This window comes from Canis lupus, chromosome 11, assembly GCF_003254725.2.
Source record: "Canis lupus dingo isolate Sandy chromosome 11, ASM325472v2, whole genome shotgun sequence".
NCBI classification, from domain to species: domain Eukaryota; kingdom Metazoa; phylum Chordata; class Mammalia; order Carnivora; family Canidae; genus Canis; species Canis lupus.
Window position 1 is genome coordinate 54080982 of NC_064253.1, and position 15129 is coordinate 54096110.

Here is a 15129-nt window from a genome sequence, read left to right on the forward strand (position 1 = left end):
TTTGGAAACAGCGAGGCCATTTAGAATCCGTGGCCACTGCGGTACCTGGGAAATCGTAACTGTTCTCAGCTGCAGGAGAGGCATGCTCGGCCCTGATCGGGACGCCACCCCTCCCTATGTCCTGCATCTATGTGTCACTTGGTTCTCGGTCCCACTGACCAACACTCAGCTCTTGCTCTGTCTCAAGGTCAAACTCCCGAGACAAGTGACCCGCTGGGCAGAGTGTCCATCACAGATAATAGGTTGATGCAGTTTATGACTGGCTGTCTGGGGTCGGGCATTTGGTCCAATCAGCAGTGCCCTGGGTTCTCTACCTGTGACATGAGCTGCTCATGCCCTTGGCACAGCTCTGCGGGCACAGCGGGGTTTCCGAGGCTTGGCCAGTCCTTTTAGTCCACTTCTCTTCCTTAAACCTTAGCTTTCTTACCTTTAGAATAAAGGACCTGGACCTCATGATGGTTACAAGTCCTCCACATTCTGTGCCGCATCAGCGAGGGCAACATTTGTCGTGACAAAAGCCTGTGCTTCCCTGGCTTGTTACAGTAGAACTTTATTTCTTGCCCACAGACCAGTGTGTGAGAGGTCCGCTGGTGCAGAGAACAGATTCCTTTACATAGTGATTCAGGGACCCAGGCTTGGTCCATCCCATTTCTTTAGGTCCTTTGTGTTCTAAGCCAGCAGATGGGGAAGGGGAAGGTGGAAAAGACACACTTGCTTCTTAACTGTCTTGGCCCAGAAGTAACCCCTGTCACCTCTGCTCACATTCCTTTGGTGAGCCTTAGCTCCATGTCTGTTCCTAGAAGCCAGGGCCTGGGGAGTCTGGGGAGTATGGCCCTGGCTGGGCAGGTCCTTCTGAGCAACAGTCTCACTTTATGGAAAAGGATCAAGAATCCTGGCGGCCAGCAAGCCAGTTCTGCTGCATGGGTGGGGTTCAGTTTTGAACTTGTCTCTAGCCTCTTCTCCTGGCAATGGGTGGCCTCGTTTCCAAGGAGAATCTTGAAGCCAGTGGTCCTCGTTTCCTGGTTTATTGCCTCGAGACAGAGTCCTACTTTATTGCCTATAATAATTTTTATAGCTAGCCAAAGAGGACTTAGCTGCTGGGCAAAGTTCTGATAGTTCAGCAACCCCCCCCCCCCACACTCCGGTGCCCACCCCAGGGGGCTAAAAGAGATAGCAAGTGTCCAGGAGAGAGCAAATGGGAGGGACGTTCCTGCTTTACCTGAGAAAGCAGGAGAAGGGGAGGAAGAGCAGAAAAATAGCCGTTTGTCTTCCAAAACAAGGAAGAAAGCCACCTGCCTGCTTTCATTTCTTTGGTAAATATTTGACTGGATGTTTGCCTTTTCTCTAGGGTTTTTGGGTGCTGTGAAGGCAACTGGGCACAACACCAGAATATCAGAAGCAGTTGATAACCAAGAGGCCAGAGAAGCTCACAGCACAATCCAGAGAACCAGATTGCTCACTGGGGTTGCAGGCAACTGCTTTCCCACCGAGATGCTTTCTACAAACTCAAGGTGAGTTATCAGAGTCGGATTCAAGACAAGTCGTGCTGGACAACCACTTGTTCTTGTCAGCTGTCTTCTTTGATGTTGGTGGTTCACGGAAACTGGGAGAAAGGCATAGATTTAGCTGATTTGTCGGTAGGCTGGCATGTAGACAGAAACCATGGATGGGTTCCTGGGTCAGTGAACAGATTTCTTTTTTTTTTTTTAATTTTTATTTATTTATGATAGTCACACAGAGAGAGAGAGAGGCAGAGACATAGGCAGAGGGAGAAGCAGGCTCCATGCACCGGGAGCCCGATGTGGGATTCGATCCCGGGTCTCCAGGATCGCGCCCTGGGCCAAAGGCAGGCGCCAAACCGCTGTGCCACCCAGGGATCCCAGTGAACAGATTTCTATTTACCTTCAGTTTGGAGCCGGAGTCAAATGGGAAGAGCCCAGGGATGGTGTTGGAGGACCTGAGTTGGAATCCTGGCTCTGTAGTTTCCGGAAAATCCAAATGCCTCAGTTTCCTCATTTATAAATCAGGTGTAATAACTCTGGTCCAGCTGAACCCCAACTTTGTAAAGATCGTATGATTAAAAAAAAGATCATATGAGAAGAGGATGTGAAATGACTTTGAGGTCTATAAAGTCCTGTCCAAATGCCAGTGATTAAGAACTCTCATTCAAACATTGGAACTTAAATCTTTCATCTTAAATAATCTAAGACCTGAAAAGAGTAGCCCAAACTATGACAGAAAGTAGAACTGTCACTTTCTGGTGTCATAGTGTGTCTGGTTAGGTTGTTGAGGGATGCCGTGGAGGGTGAGTGACAGAAGAGGAGTCATGGACAGACAGACATGATGGGAGTCCCTTGGGGAAGCAGGCTGTCTGTTACTAAACTTTTCATAAGCCAGAGTGCTGTAAAGCCGTTATGTAGAAAAATTTTTGAGTGTTCCCAGACCCCAGAACTAACCTCTCTTAGGCTTTTCTGTTATCTTAGGACACATCTGGCTAACAGATGCACAAAATAAATCAAGATAAAGCACCAGTGCTCACAGACACAGTTCCAAGCTCTGGCAGCTTGATGGAGATGCTGAATGTGTTTCCTGGGGAAGGAGCAGGCGGGGGGCTGGGGGCGCATCTCGATAACTGGGGTCCCTGCTGCTTCTATAACAACTTGCTATAAAACAAACGCTGAACACTGTTTTTTTGCTTTTGGCCTTTTTTCATAAAGGGGAAAACCCCCTTTGGGTTTCTTTTGGTTAGTGAAAACAAGTACTAATGTAGGGCTTTTATAAAAGCAAGATGGCCTAATGTGAGTTTTTGAAAAGAAGGGCATACCTGTACCTGGAGCCCTAGGTATGGGGAAAGAGGGAGGAAGCCTCCAGTGGGTGGAGAAGGATGTGGGACAGGGAACAGACCAGAGGGTGTCCTGAAGGACAAGTGGACAGAGAGGGGAGTCAGCTGAGTGCTGGGGGATGTGAACTAGGGAGCCTGAGGGCGCTGGCTGGTCTCTCTCTCCCCTCTCTCCAGCTGGGCTCCTTGGGCTCAGAGGGAAGCATTAAGAGGAAGCAGTAAGAGGAAGCAAGGGGGTGTGGTTGGATGTGGACTTCGGGAGGTCCCTCTGGTCACAGGGTAGAGGACAGATGAGGGGGGCAGCGCAGGATGTGTAGGACATGGTGGGAATTCTATCCTGAAGTCCAGGTGAGGATGAGGGTAGCCTAGACTGTGGTGGTGACTGGGGGGATGGAGGCGTGTCTGGATTCAGCAAGGATTGGAGAGTCCTCCTGACCGGGCTTGATCTAGGGGTGGATTAGAGAGCATGCCTCTGGGCCTCTGGCTTGGCCTAATGGACGGGCGGTGATGCTACTCCTGACCTGAGGATCCCTGAGGAGGAGCAGGTTGGCAGGAGTGTTCAGTTGGGACAGGTTGGACTGGAGTGCTTGGGACATCCAAACCGAGATAACGAGAAGGCAGGCAATTGGCTATATGGTCTGGACTCAGAATAGAAGTCTGAGCTGCCCTCAGAGAATGTGATGTACCTCATGGGGCTGTTGTGCCCTCTGGGCCCCTGACATTCTTTTGAGGTCAGCCTCATGCCCTCATGGCCTCCATGTGCCCCTCCCAGGACCTCCTCTTTATCATGGTTGTCTCCCTGGACCCAGGCTGGTTGTCTGGCTCTGCTCACAGAGAATAAAGACCTGGCACATGGTGGGGAAAATAAGAGGCCCTGGGAGAAAATGGAATAAAGGCATGAAAGGCCCATTAATACCTCAACTCTGATCCTCAGAGCTTAAAGTCAGTACCTGTGTTGGAGTCCCCCCTCCACTCCTGTGGACAAGTGACAGCCTCTCTCTGAAGCTCCTTCTCTAAGGGTCCAGCCAGACCTTGGGAGTGAGAATGCTTTGGGAACTGAAGAGCCCTGTTCCTTCCCAAGGTACCCCCTAGCTGACACAGGGGAAGATCCCATGGTTCCTATGTTCCAGTGAAGAGCTCTGTTCCCAACCTGGCCGAGCTGATCTGGTCTCCCCAAGACACTGGTGGAGCCGGGGCACCCAGTCAGGATTTTGGTACAGTGGCTTCTGTGTCTCTCGATGCTGCTGCTGGTGCCACCCAAGGAGAGCGCCCCGGGGTCCTCTGGGGGCCAGGCTGCTGCTTGGAATCCACCTGAGGCATTGAGGGAGGCAGCTATAGGGAAGGGGGATGTGGGCCTCAGTTAACAATGCACCATCCATATCCATTCTTTAATGATCTAGGGAAGTGCTGGCACTCTACCCATTCCGCAGCCAGGCAGCCCAGGGTGCAGGGAGGAGAAATGAGTCACCCCAGGTTGCAAGGTGCTTGATTCCAAATCCCAGACTCTTCCCTCCAGACAGATCTGAGGTCCCACAAGAACATAAAAAATAAGCCTATACATGCCCTCTTAAGGAGGTTACTGACCCAGAACCGACCATTTCCAGCTGTACAGCAAGGGCAAAATGAATGACAGTAGTCAAGGCAAAAGAGAAGGAAATGTATTTGGACACAGAGAAGACAGACGCCCCGGGAAAAAAGTGGAATAAAAACAGAGTGTGTGTATATCTTTCATTACATAGCTTTCCCCTGGTTCTCAGAGTCACAGAAAGTGACAGAGACAAACCAGCAGGCAGACAGTAAGAGAGAAACAGACAGAAGACACATATGACTTTTCTGGAAAGGCTGTCAGAGGCAGGCCTGAAGTGGGGTAGTGGGGCAGGGAAGAAAACAAGAGATCGTCCGCCAGGCGGCCACCCGTGTGGGTTTTATGATAGTCATGGACTTAATTTTATTTTATTTAAACAATTTAAAGTTTTAAAATTGGAAGTATACATATTTATAACAGAGGAGGGAATAGTGTATTTTTTTTGTAAATTTATTTTTTATTGGTGTTCAATTTGCCAACATATACCACCCAATGCTCATCCCATCAAGTGCCCCCCCCAATGCCCATCACCCAGTTGCCCCCCCCCCACCTCCCCTTCCACCACCCCTAGTTCATCTCCCAGAGTTAGGAGTCTCTCATGTTCTGTCTCCCTTTCTGATATGGAAATAGTGTATTGAACGCATGTCTTCCCATCACCAATCCCACAGCCAGACTGGTTTTCTGGGGACCCCCTCCTGCTCCCCACTCCTCCAGACAGCTTATCATTTCATCGTGGATCTCAGACTTGAAAGGAAGTTTGCTTCCCCCCATGGAACTCTTAAATCTGTGCACAAATGACCTGGCACACAAAGTCAGTCCTTCACAGGCCCCCGTGCAACTCTGGTCTTTGAGAGAGTTCAGATTGCCCTGACCATGGAACTGGAATACGACATCGAAGAGTCCTAGAATGTAACAGAAGGTTCTTATGTGATGGTCCACATTGCCAGGGTTCGAGTCCTGCTGGCTCCTCCACTTACTAGCTGAGTAGGCTTGGATGAACTTCCTGACCTTTCAGTGCCTCTGCATTTCCCCATCTGTGAAGTGGGGTGATCGTAGTGCCTCTGTCACAGGGCTGTCATGAGGATGAAGTTAGCTAATATTGTACAGCCCTTAAAGCGTGGCTTGGTGCCCAGTGGGCCCTGAGAAAATGGTAGCCATCCCTCCAACCACTTAGGGAACTTTTGTGAGCACCTACTGGTGCACCCAGGAGCCAGGCACCTAGAGATAAATGTGAAGGGTCTCAGACCCCAGGGAGCTCCCCATCCAGGGGGATGCAGACCCAGGAAAAGACACTTGGCAAGCAGTGGGCTGGCTTCTGTGGTGGTGGGCTGTGCCCCAAGCAGTTCAACCTGCTTAGTTCACAAGTGACCAACAGAAGTGTGGTCTCTGGGCTAAAGGAGCTGTGGCACCTGCGGCACAGCTAGGTGACCTTGAAGCAGTCATGCCTGGCCAGGCCTCTTTATGTGAGGGTCTCAGAAGCTGGTGGCTCTAAGGGGCAGTGGGGCTTTTCTGGGTAAAGATGCTGTGCTTTGGCCACCCTGCCAGTAGCATGGAAGTGAGAGGCGGTCACAGGGCCAAGCGTAGCAGACACTGTGGCTACTGGTTAACCAGGTGAAGGACTTCAGTCCATTGCATGGTCAGGGGGCCAACAGCAGGGGAGTCCCCGATACCCTCATGCCTAGTAAGAGACCGGGGATGCCAGACTGTGCCGTGCAGTGGATTGAGAAGGGCTGACCATAGACACTCCAAGGACAGAGGAGCAGACAGGGTTGGCCAGCAGGAGTACCTTTTCAGCCCAACTGAAGGCAAATCTCTTTTCTTTGGTCAGAGCTGTGCCAAAGCAGGAAAGGGAGAACATCAGTTCTCACTGAACTTGAGATGGGCACTTGACTCTCACTGTGTCTAATTGTCAGGCAGCCCAGAGGGGAAGCATCAGATCCACTTTCAGGATGAAGAGAGTATGGCCCAGGAAGGCATGGTTGGCCACCGTCACACAGCTGCTGAGACATGGAACTGGGCTCCCTCTCAGGTCTGTCCGGCTCCAATGACTCAGTGAAATGGAAGGGTTGGCTTTGTGGGGAAGTGCCCAAATGAGACACCATGGCTGCCTGGGTGTCGGTATGGGTTCTGGGGAGGGTCCTAGAAGGCATTCATGCATCCAAAGGGGTTGGATTCCAGAAACTTCTGGTGACTGGGTGGAGGTCTGTGACTCCATGATGGGTGGATGAGAGCGTTTTCCCTCAGGTGGACAGGGCATAGCTGTGCCACACACAAGCCCACCACTTCAGTGCTGTGTTTCTCATTCTCCCTCCCTCCACCTTCCTTCCTTCCATCTTTATTCATTCATTCATTTAGCACGTACTGGGTTTGTTATGTATCTGTCCCAAGTTAAAAGCTGGGGGTAGAGCTGGGATGGGAGATGGTTGGAGTTTGAAGTTGAGTGAAACTTTTCTTGCTTTGGAAAAGCCCAGGCTGAGAGTGAGAGCTTAGGCCTGAAGAAGTCACCGGCAACAGGAAGTACAGGTGATGAGTACCAGAGAGCCACATGGCTAAGGAGCTGCGGAGAGACCTTCCCAGGGGAGGGCAGAAGGATGGACTCTGGCACCAGGGAGGTGAGCCAGGGCCAGGAGGCTGGTGCAATGCCCCCAAGGGCAGGCTGATAAGGGCCTCATCTAAAGTTTCCAGATGATCTCACCTGCTGTTACACATCAGAGCAAGGCCTGGTATTTGGGAACCCTCAGTGTAAGGACAAATGCTTGCAGCAGGTACCGTGAGTCAGAGGCCTTCAGGGATGGGGGCCCCTGCCCTGGCAATGACCTCATAGTCAGGTTTTTAACAAGCTGCTGATTGAGAACCGTTAGTGGACTGTACAATTAATTTAGTGGTTATGACCGGCATTTTACAAAATGGAATGGACCAGAGCAAAATGAATAGAATTGAATCAAATTAAAAATACTAGAGGATACTGTGCATATGAAGAGTTCTGTGTTGGGAAAATTTGTTTTACGTGTGCTCGCACACATACACAAGTGAACTGGGTCACAGCTATTGTGTACTTGACCACAACTATGACTCGTAGTCAAAAAAACTTAAAAATACTACACTGGTCCAGTTCTCTCATTTTGCAGAGCATGGGAGAAGAGAGTAGGTCAGGGCACTGGCTCCCTCCTGTGTTTTTTTCCTCTAAACTTATCTTTCTCCCAAAGCATATTTTATATCAACATCAGTTTCCAAACTCCGACATCCTCATTTTTTTCGCCCATGCCCAGGGCCAGGGCCACATCTGCCCAGTGGTGTGCCAGGGAATGTGTAAAAACTGGCTCTCTGGAAAAAAATATATATGTTTAACATACATGGTACTAATAGAACAGATGTATCACACAACTTACAAATAATGAAATATACAACACTCTTTAGTACAGGTTCCATACAACCAATTAATTCTCGTGGAATGCTTTCATTGATTTTTTGCTGAACTCTTATCTGTAGCTAACCTGCAATTGATGAATGAGCATAGTTTCGACATGAATGTTATTTGATCATTTTATTTACATTAATGAGTAAGACCCATATGAAACAATGAAGACAAGGGATGGGTCAGAAATTCACTTGTTTATCAATTAATGGAAACTATTTCTTAGATGAATAGGATAGGGGTTTTTAAATTCTGGAAGAGAAAAAAAATTCTGGAAGAGTATTTCCTCAAAATTTTTCTTTTCTTTTTTTTTTTTTTTGCGATTTACAGTGCCATGGCTACAAACATGCTTAAATGTAATCTGCATTATTATTAACATTTTCTCTGCCACTTCATAGTCAATCTACAAAACAATAAAGCAAGCCCTGATTTGTAGTGTTTCCCTGTTTCCACCATGTAAATATTCCCAACATGATGTAAATATTCCCAGCTTGATGTCCCTGAAAGTGAATATGGGAAGAGATGCTCAGTGGCACCCTATAACATAGTTTCCATCATATGGATACAATAGATGTAAATAACCTCAAAAGCATAGATGATGGAAAAATAATTACAAAGTGATGGGTTTTGAGTATTTCCTACCTTTCTTTTTAATATGGCTTATTTAATTATAAATTTATATAATTTAATTTTTAACAGTGCTGGTCTTGAACAACTGGCTGGCAAGATTCCTGATGATGGGACAGTCCCAAGCTGGTACAAGCCAGCCTGAGCACACCATTACATCTGCCCTGAACCCTCAGGGAGGCTGTGCATGAGGGGGTTGATGGGATTCACAGAGGTGGGTCTGGGCTGGCACATCACACACCCCAACACACAGACTACTGCCCTCCTGGAGGTATCACATGGACAGGCAGGCACCTGCACCCATGTAGACACACACGTACACACACACACGGACAGACAGAGACCTCTTCCTCCTTCCCTAATCCTTCTCCACACTGAGCAGTCCTGCTGCTGCTGCCCATGAGGAGGCCAGTGCCTGAACTCACTGGGCTATGCCTGAAATAGTCCTGGGCATCCTGACTTCTTCTGTTCGCTGGCCCTCTCTGGGCCTCAGATTCTTGAGGGAAGTTCCCTTGGAAAAAAATTTTTTTTTGATCTAAAGTATTTACTTACTTAAAACTTGATAGTTGGGAGTTGAAGCAGAAGGCACTCTTCTGCTCAAGCAACTCAGAGGGAGCTGACCTCACCCAAATCAAAAGACTCAACATTCCCCGGTGCCAATTCCTTTTTTTTTTTTCCTCCTTCATATTTATTTATTTTTAAACTTGAATTCAGTTAATTAACATATAATGTATTCTTGGCTTCAGAGGTAGAGGTCAGTGATTCATCAGGTGTATATAGCACCCAGTGCTCATTACATCACATGCCCTCCTTAATGTCCATCACCCAGTTACCCCCTCTCCCCACTCCTCCCCCCTCCAGCAACCCTCAGTTTGTTTCCTAAGATGAGTCTCTTATGGTTTATCTCCCTCTCTGATTTCTTCTTGTTTTCTTTTTCCCTCCCTTTCCCTGTGATCCTGATCCTCTGTTTTGTTTCTTAAATGTAGCAGGCATTCCTGGGCCTCTCTGTGCCAGGTGCCAGGCTGCCCTGGGAGTGGGAGATGGGTCGGCCACAGGCTGGGAGGCCAGGCTACTATAGCAGCTCCAGGGAGCCCTGTGAGTTGGCAGCTGGGACTGGGAGGGTGGTGATGGGCAGCCTCACCTTCTTCTGGGCGGGCTATGAAGCCTCTCCTGGCTTCACTTCTTAATTTTAGGAGATAACATGAGATTCCTGCAAAGATTAGGTAATCTAAAATTGCAGAATGCCTCGGCCATAGCCGACACACAGTTAAGTGACACCCATCTGTCAAGGAGGGCTGTTGTCCTATGTTTAACTTATTTCTATAGAGTGATAATGTTAGGGCCAAAGGGAGCAGTACATAGCACGCCTCAGATTGGCCCTCACAGCATTTTATTAAGAATTTTTAAAAATTAGGGACGCCTGGATGGCTCACCGGTTGAGCATCTGCCTTTGGCTCAGGTCCTGATCCCGGGGTCCAGGGATCAAGTCCCGCATCGGGCTCCCTGCATGGAGCCTGCTTCTCCCTCTGTCTGTGTCTCTGCCTCTCTCTTTGTGTCTCTCATGAATAAATAAATAAAACCTTTTAAAAAAAGATTTTTTTAATTAAAGATTTGTAATTTATACCACCACAAACCTTGCATATTTTCACTTTATGCTGATTTCACACACATCTTCACTTCAGAATGGTGTTTATGGCTTAAGGACAACCATTCATTTTTTCCCCAGATTACAGAGCACATGTTTATTGCCTCTATTATGTGCTAGACACTGTTCTTAGCACTCATCCGGCTAGAAGGACACAGCTGTCAAGCAGCATATCTCTGTGTACTGCAGTTCAGAAAAAAAATCATAAGAAGACAGTAGCATGACCTGAAATCCCACTACCTAGAGATGCCCACTCTTCACAACTTGGGATCAAGAAGGAATTTTCTTTCACTTAACAGTATATCAGAAACACATTCCCAAGGCATCATCCGTGGAAAGAGGATCTTCTACATTTGGGGGTGTTGCTTTGCTGCTGTCCTATAGGTGTTCACCCTTTAGCCACCTGCCCACCAGCCCTGGACCCACCAGGAAGCAGTATGAGTAGCAGAGACCAGGAAGGGGTCTCAGTGGTTTTCGAACTTGGGTTGCCTGTGGTAGGCTTCAAATGTTCACGGTGGTGGCTGCTGGGAGGAAATGTAGCCCCGGGGCTACATGAGCTCACCTGTTTCCAGACCAGCTCTCGGCTCAGCCCCTCCAAGCAGGACACGGGCCTGCTGGTGAATCTGTGTGGCAGTCACCCATCCAGAAGAGTCTGATGCATCTGTATATACTGACACAAGAAATTTCCTTTCTTTAGTAAATGCGTTTTCTTTCCTTGATTAAATGAAGAAATCAAGTGTAGTCAGATCCCATTTTTGCTTAGAACTATAAAGGTTATAAAGGAGAAGGACTTTTTATTTACTACTTTATACATTTGTAAATATTTTCAGTGTTTTACAATGAGCATATATTACATTTCAAGTGTTATATACTTAGAGATTGGCAGAGTGAGGGATAGAGAGAGAGAGAATCTGAGCATATCTTTAGGTGGCTTTCTGAGTACTTCCTTAGCTTCTATTTCTCAAAAGTAGAATTCTTAGAAGTGGAATTGTGTTTTGAAGATTCCTGGTGTATATATTGTAAAATTAATCCACAGAATGGTTATACCTGTTTACACTCTTACTACCAGCAAATGGATAGTAACTTGTCTTAACCTTCAGTTAATACTGGGTAGTATTTTAAATAATTCCCAATTTAGAAGGGAGAAGAAATGGGTGGGAAATATCAGAAAGGGAGACAGAACATGAGAGACTCCTAACTCTGGGAAACGAACTAGGGGTGGTGGAACGGGAGGAGGGTGGGGGATGGGGGTGACTGGGTGGCGGGCACTGAGGGGGACACTTGATGGGATGAGCACTGGGTGTTATTCTGTATGTTGGCAAATTGAACACCAATAAAAAATAAATTTATTATTAAAAAATAATTCCCAATTTAATAGATAAGATAGCATTTTATCTTCTACTTTTACTACTAGTTATAATTTTAAGAACTTATTGCATATTTGGGCCCCTCCCCCCCTGCTGCGGGATATGGCCCAGTGTTTTACCTCCAAATTGGCATTTCACACGTTTTTTGTCACAGTAACTACTTACCAAGATGTTTGTTTGTTTGTTTGTTTGTTTGTTTGTTTGTTTAGAGAATGAGCAGGGGTAGGGGCAGAGCGAGAGGGAGAGAATCCCCAGCAGACTCCCTGCTAAGCACAGAGCCAGATGTGGGGCTGGATCCCACAGCCCTGAGATCATGACCTGAGCTGAAATCAAGGGTCTGAGCCACCTAGGCACCCTGATATTTAACAATATATTTTACTCATTTTTCTGTTGGCTGTTGCTTTTAAACCCTTCTCCTTCTTCCTAAATCCTCTTATTTCTTGAGAATTTCTGTCACTTTTTTCCCCAGAGGGTCTTTTGAGGCCTTGTATTTCTAAGAATGTTATCTATCTATCTATCTATCTATCATCTATCTATCTGTATTTATTTAAATATATATTTACTTAAAATCCTGTGCTCAGGGTTAACAGTAAGTTTTGCTAAGTCCTTTCCCTGCTGTAACTCTTTGAACTCCTCTGCTTCCTCCAAGATTTATGCTTCTTGTAGAGGATTTTCTGTAATAATGATCTCAGAGAGGTTCTGTATTAACTCATGTCTCCTCAAGAGTAAGTTTCTCCTTCTTGAACTTTTGCCTCCCTTTTGTGGTGTAATCTTTCCTCAGATGTTTGATGACTCTTGATTGTGTGCTTATCTTTGTGACTGAGTGGCCACTAGGGGGGTGAGGGTGAGTTACCTACTTCGTGGAAGGTGGCTAGTCCTAAGGCTGTTGTCAGGGCAGCAGGTTGGAGGGGGAGGCACCATTGGGGGAGTGCTCCAGGGACTGGCCATCTGGAAGCTGAAGCTCCTGGTCTATCACAGGACAACCCGTGATCCAGAGCACTACCTGTCTCTCTCTCTGTGACCCATCTATACTACTGGTGACAACCTCTATTGCCCCTGGGTGGTCAGCAGACAGTGGGGAGGACAGTTGTGTCTCTGTGAGACCCCAGTTCATCATTGGATGGGCTGTTGGCAACCCTGTCCTGCTTCCCCTCTGGCACTGTGGATGTAGAGCCCTTTGTGTGGGGCCCCACACTGTAGCCTTATTGGCTCATGCCTTTTCTCTTTGCTGTAATCCTAAATGCCCTCCATAATTCAGGGTCTTTTTTTTTTTTTTTATAGACCTTCCTTTTTTTTTTAAATTTTTATTTACTTATGATAGGCACACAGTGAGAGAGAGAGGCAGAGACACAGGCAGAGGGAGAAGCAGGCTCCATGCACTGGGAGCCCGACGTGGGATTCGATCCCGAATCTTCAGGATCATGCCCTGGGCCAAAGGCAGGCGCTAAACCGCTGCGCCACCCAGGGATCCCAATTCAGGGTCTTCTCATAGGTTCTGTCCCTAATAGATTCCCTTCTTGCCTTCGAATATCTCTGTTTTCTTTCTTTCTTTTCAAAAAAACAAAAACAAAAACAAAAACATAACAAAACAAAACAAAAAAACATCTTGGGATGCCTGGCTGGCTCAGTCGGTTGAGCAGCAGACTCTTGATTTCAGCTCAGCATGTGATACCGGGGTCCTGGGATCAAGCCCCATGTCAGGCTCCCTACTCAGTAGCGAGTCTGCTTCTCCCTCTCCCTCTGCCCTCCCCCTGCTTGTACTCTCTCTCTCTCAAAATAGATAAATCTTTAAAAAAATTAAAAATGAAAAACCACATCTTTATCATTTTAAGGGTTTTGTGCGGGATGGGGAGGCTAATATATGTGCTCTGTGTACCTTCCTAAAGGCAGAAGTGGGACCGTATAGTTCTATCGCATTTCTGATGACCCAGGGTTCCCACACCTTCCCCACCACTTCTAGATCTTTCAGACTCATGGTTAGATATAACTGGGGAATATCAGGATTTTTAAAAACTAGAGGGGAATGTGCCCTGCTCATGGGTTTCCCCAAGGAGCACTCTTTTCCCTCCGAGGGAAAGGCCGGAGCTGGCTGGGGAAGGAAGCCTGGAGACGGCCAGACAGATGGTTTAGGGATGGGGGTTAGAGTCAGCATGGATCTATGGGCACTGGTGAGCGTGCAGAGGGGGTATGGTGGCATCTGAGCATCAAGAACAAAGTATGAAGGAGCCCAGAAAGGAGAGGGTCCCTGTCAAGAGAAGTTTGGAACTGCTGTCTTATGTTTTAGACACGAGGCCCCCCAGCATCCCAGTCCTGCAGAAGGAAGCCTGGAGAGGACACAGTCCGCAGCCTGTGGTCTGAATGACCGTGGCTTTCCTGTGAAGTTCGTGAAGCTCAAGCCTTACTGCTTAGGGAGGGCCCTTCCCAGGCTTGGGGGGAGAGATGGGCACCTTTGTTAAGTGTTTCATGGTGGTATGTTTTCCTGAAAATATAAAAAGGTAAGATTACTTTTAAGATTACTTTATAGTTCTATTTGAAAAAAAAATGTCCAAATTATAGAAGCTTTGGGCCTCACAGAGCCTGAATCTATCCCCAACTATGTCATCAAGAAAGGAAGGAGTTAGGGATGCCTGATTGGCTCAGTTGATGGATCTCTTGGTCTTGGGGTCCTGAGTTTGAGCCCCATGTTAAGTGTAGAGATTACTTTAAAAATATTTTTTTTAAAAGAGAGGAGTTAGATCCAGTTAGCAGGAAAGTTGGATTGATAATCAAGTTGGAGAAAGAAATATGAATGAAGATGAATTCACCTAGGGAAGACACATCCCAGGTAGGCAGTATCAGCCCTGAGGAAGCAAAGTTAAGAAAGATTAGATGATCTTAGTAGGGTACAAACTGCACTCCTGACAGTGATGCTCAAGGCTGATGGGTCAGTGATTGCAGCAGTGACTGATGATGAGAATGTGTTTTTGGCTGTTTTTCAGAATCAGGCAGCTAAATGGCACCTGTGTTGGCTCAGTGGACTTGGAGCTCTTCCTCCATTATTCTCTCATCCCATCAGTAAGTAAAGGCAGGGGAGAGTGTGGAGCAGAGGGTGGGGGGAATTGGGTCACCCCCATATACAGACTCCCAAAGTGGCCTGAAAGATCAGCAGAGAGACATCAGCTGAATTTTCTTGACTAGCTCTTTTGTATTATGCACCAAAAAGGCAGGTAGAAGAAGGCTTTTAAAGGCTGAAGAGTAAAGGACACTGGTTTTTAAGGGAGTCAAAAAAGACAAAAGACTCTTCTAAGGAAGCAATGACAGCTGAGATCTGAAGGGAGATGTGGTGAAGAGCCTTTCAAGCAGAGGGGGGAGCACGTGCAAAGGCCCTGTGGAGGAGGGGAATGGAGAGTGTGAGTGGTACCTGCATTTTTAGTGCAGTGGGAAGTAACTGGAGTGTTTCTAGCATGCAGCTGGTGTGATCAGATTTCCCTTTTAAAATGATCATTCTGGTTACATTGTGGGTCACATTTTAGCTCATCCTTGATGGTGGTGGTGAGCTCAAGACATCTGGGAGGTGAAACAGTAGGACTGGGTAGTGTGTGGGATAAAGAAGTTAGGGAGAGGAAGGGTTGAGGATGACGTGGGTTTCTAACTTGTGCAGCCAGAAGGATG

The 15129-nt window shown here is 47.2% G+C and overlaps 1 protein-coding gene across 1 annotated transcript in view; it reads left to right on the top strand.

Moving 5' to 3' along the window:
* Nucleotides 1-1211: 1211 nt before the first annotated feature.
* The window catches only part of LOC112650020 (stimulated by retinoic acid gene 6 protein-like), a 50379-nt gene continuing 36461 nt past the window's right edge, over nucleotides 1212-15129 (top strand). The window contains exons 1-2 of the mRNA XM_035697084.2: nucleotides 1212-1511; nucleotides 14457-14532. Of these exons, the coding sequence (XP_035552977.1) occupies nucleotides 1330-1511; nucleotides 14457-14532 (258 nt within the window). The 5' untranslated portion in view covers nucleotides 1212-1329. The remainder of the gene's footprint in view (nucleotides 1512-14456; nucleotides 14533-15129) is intronic.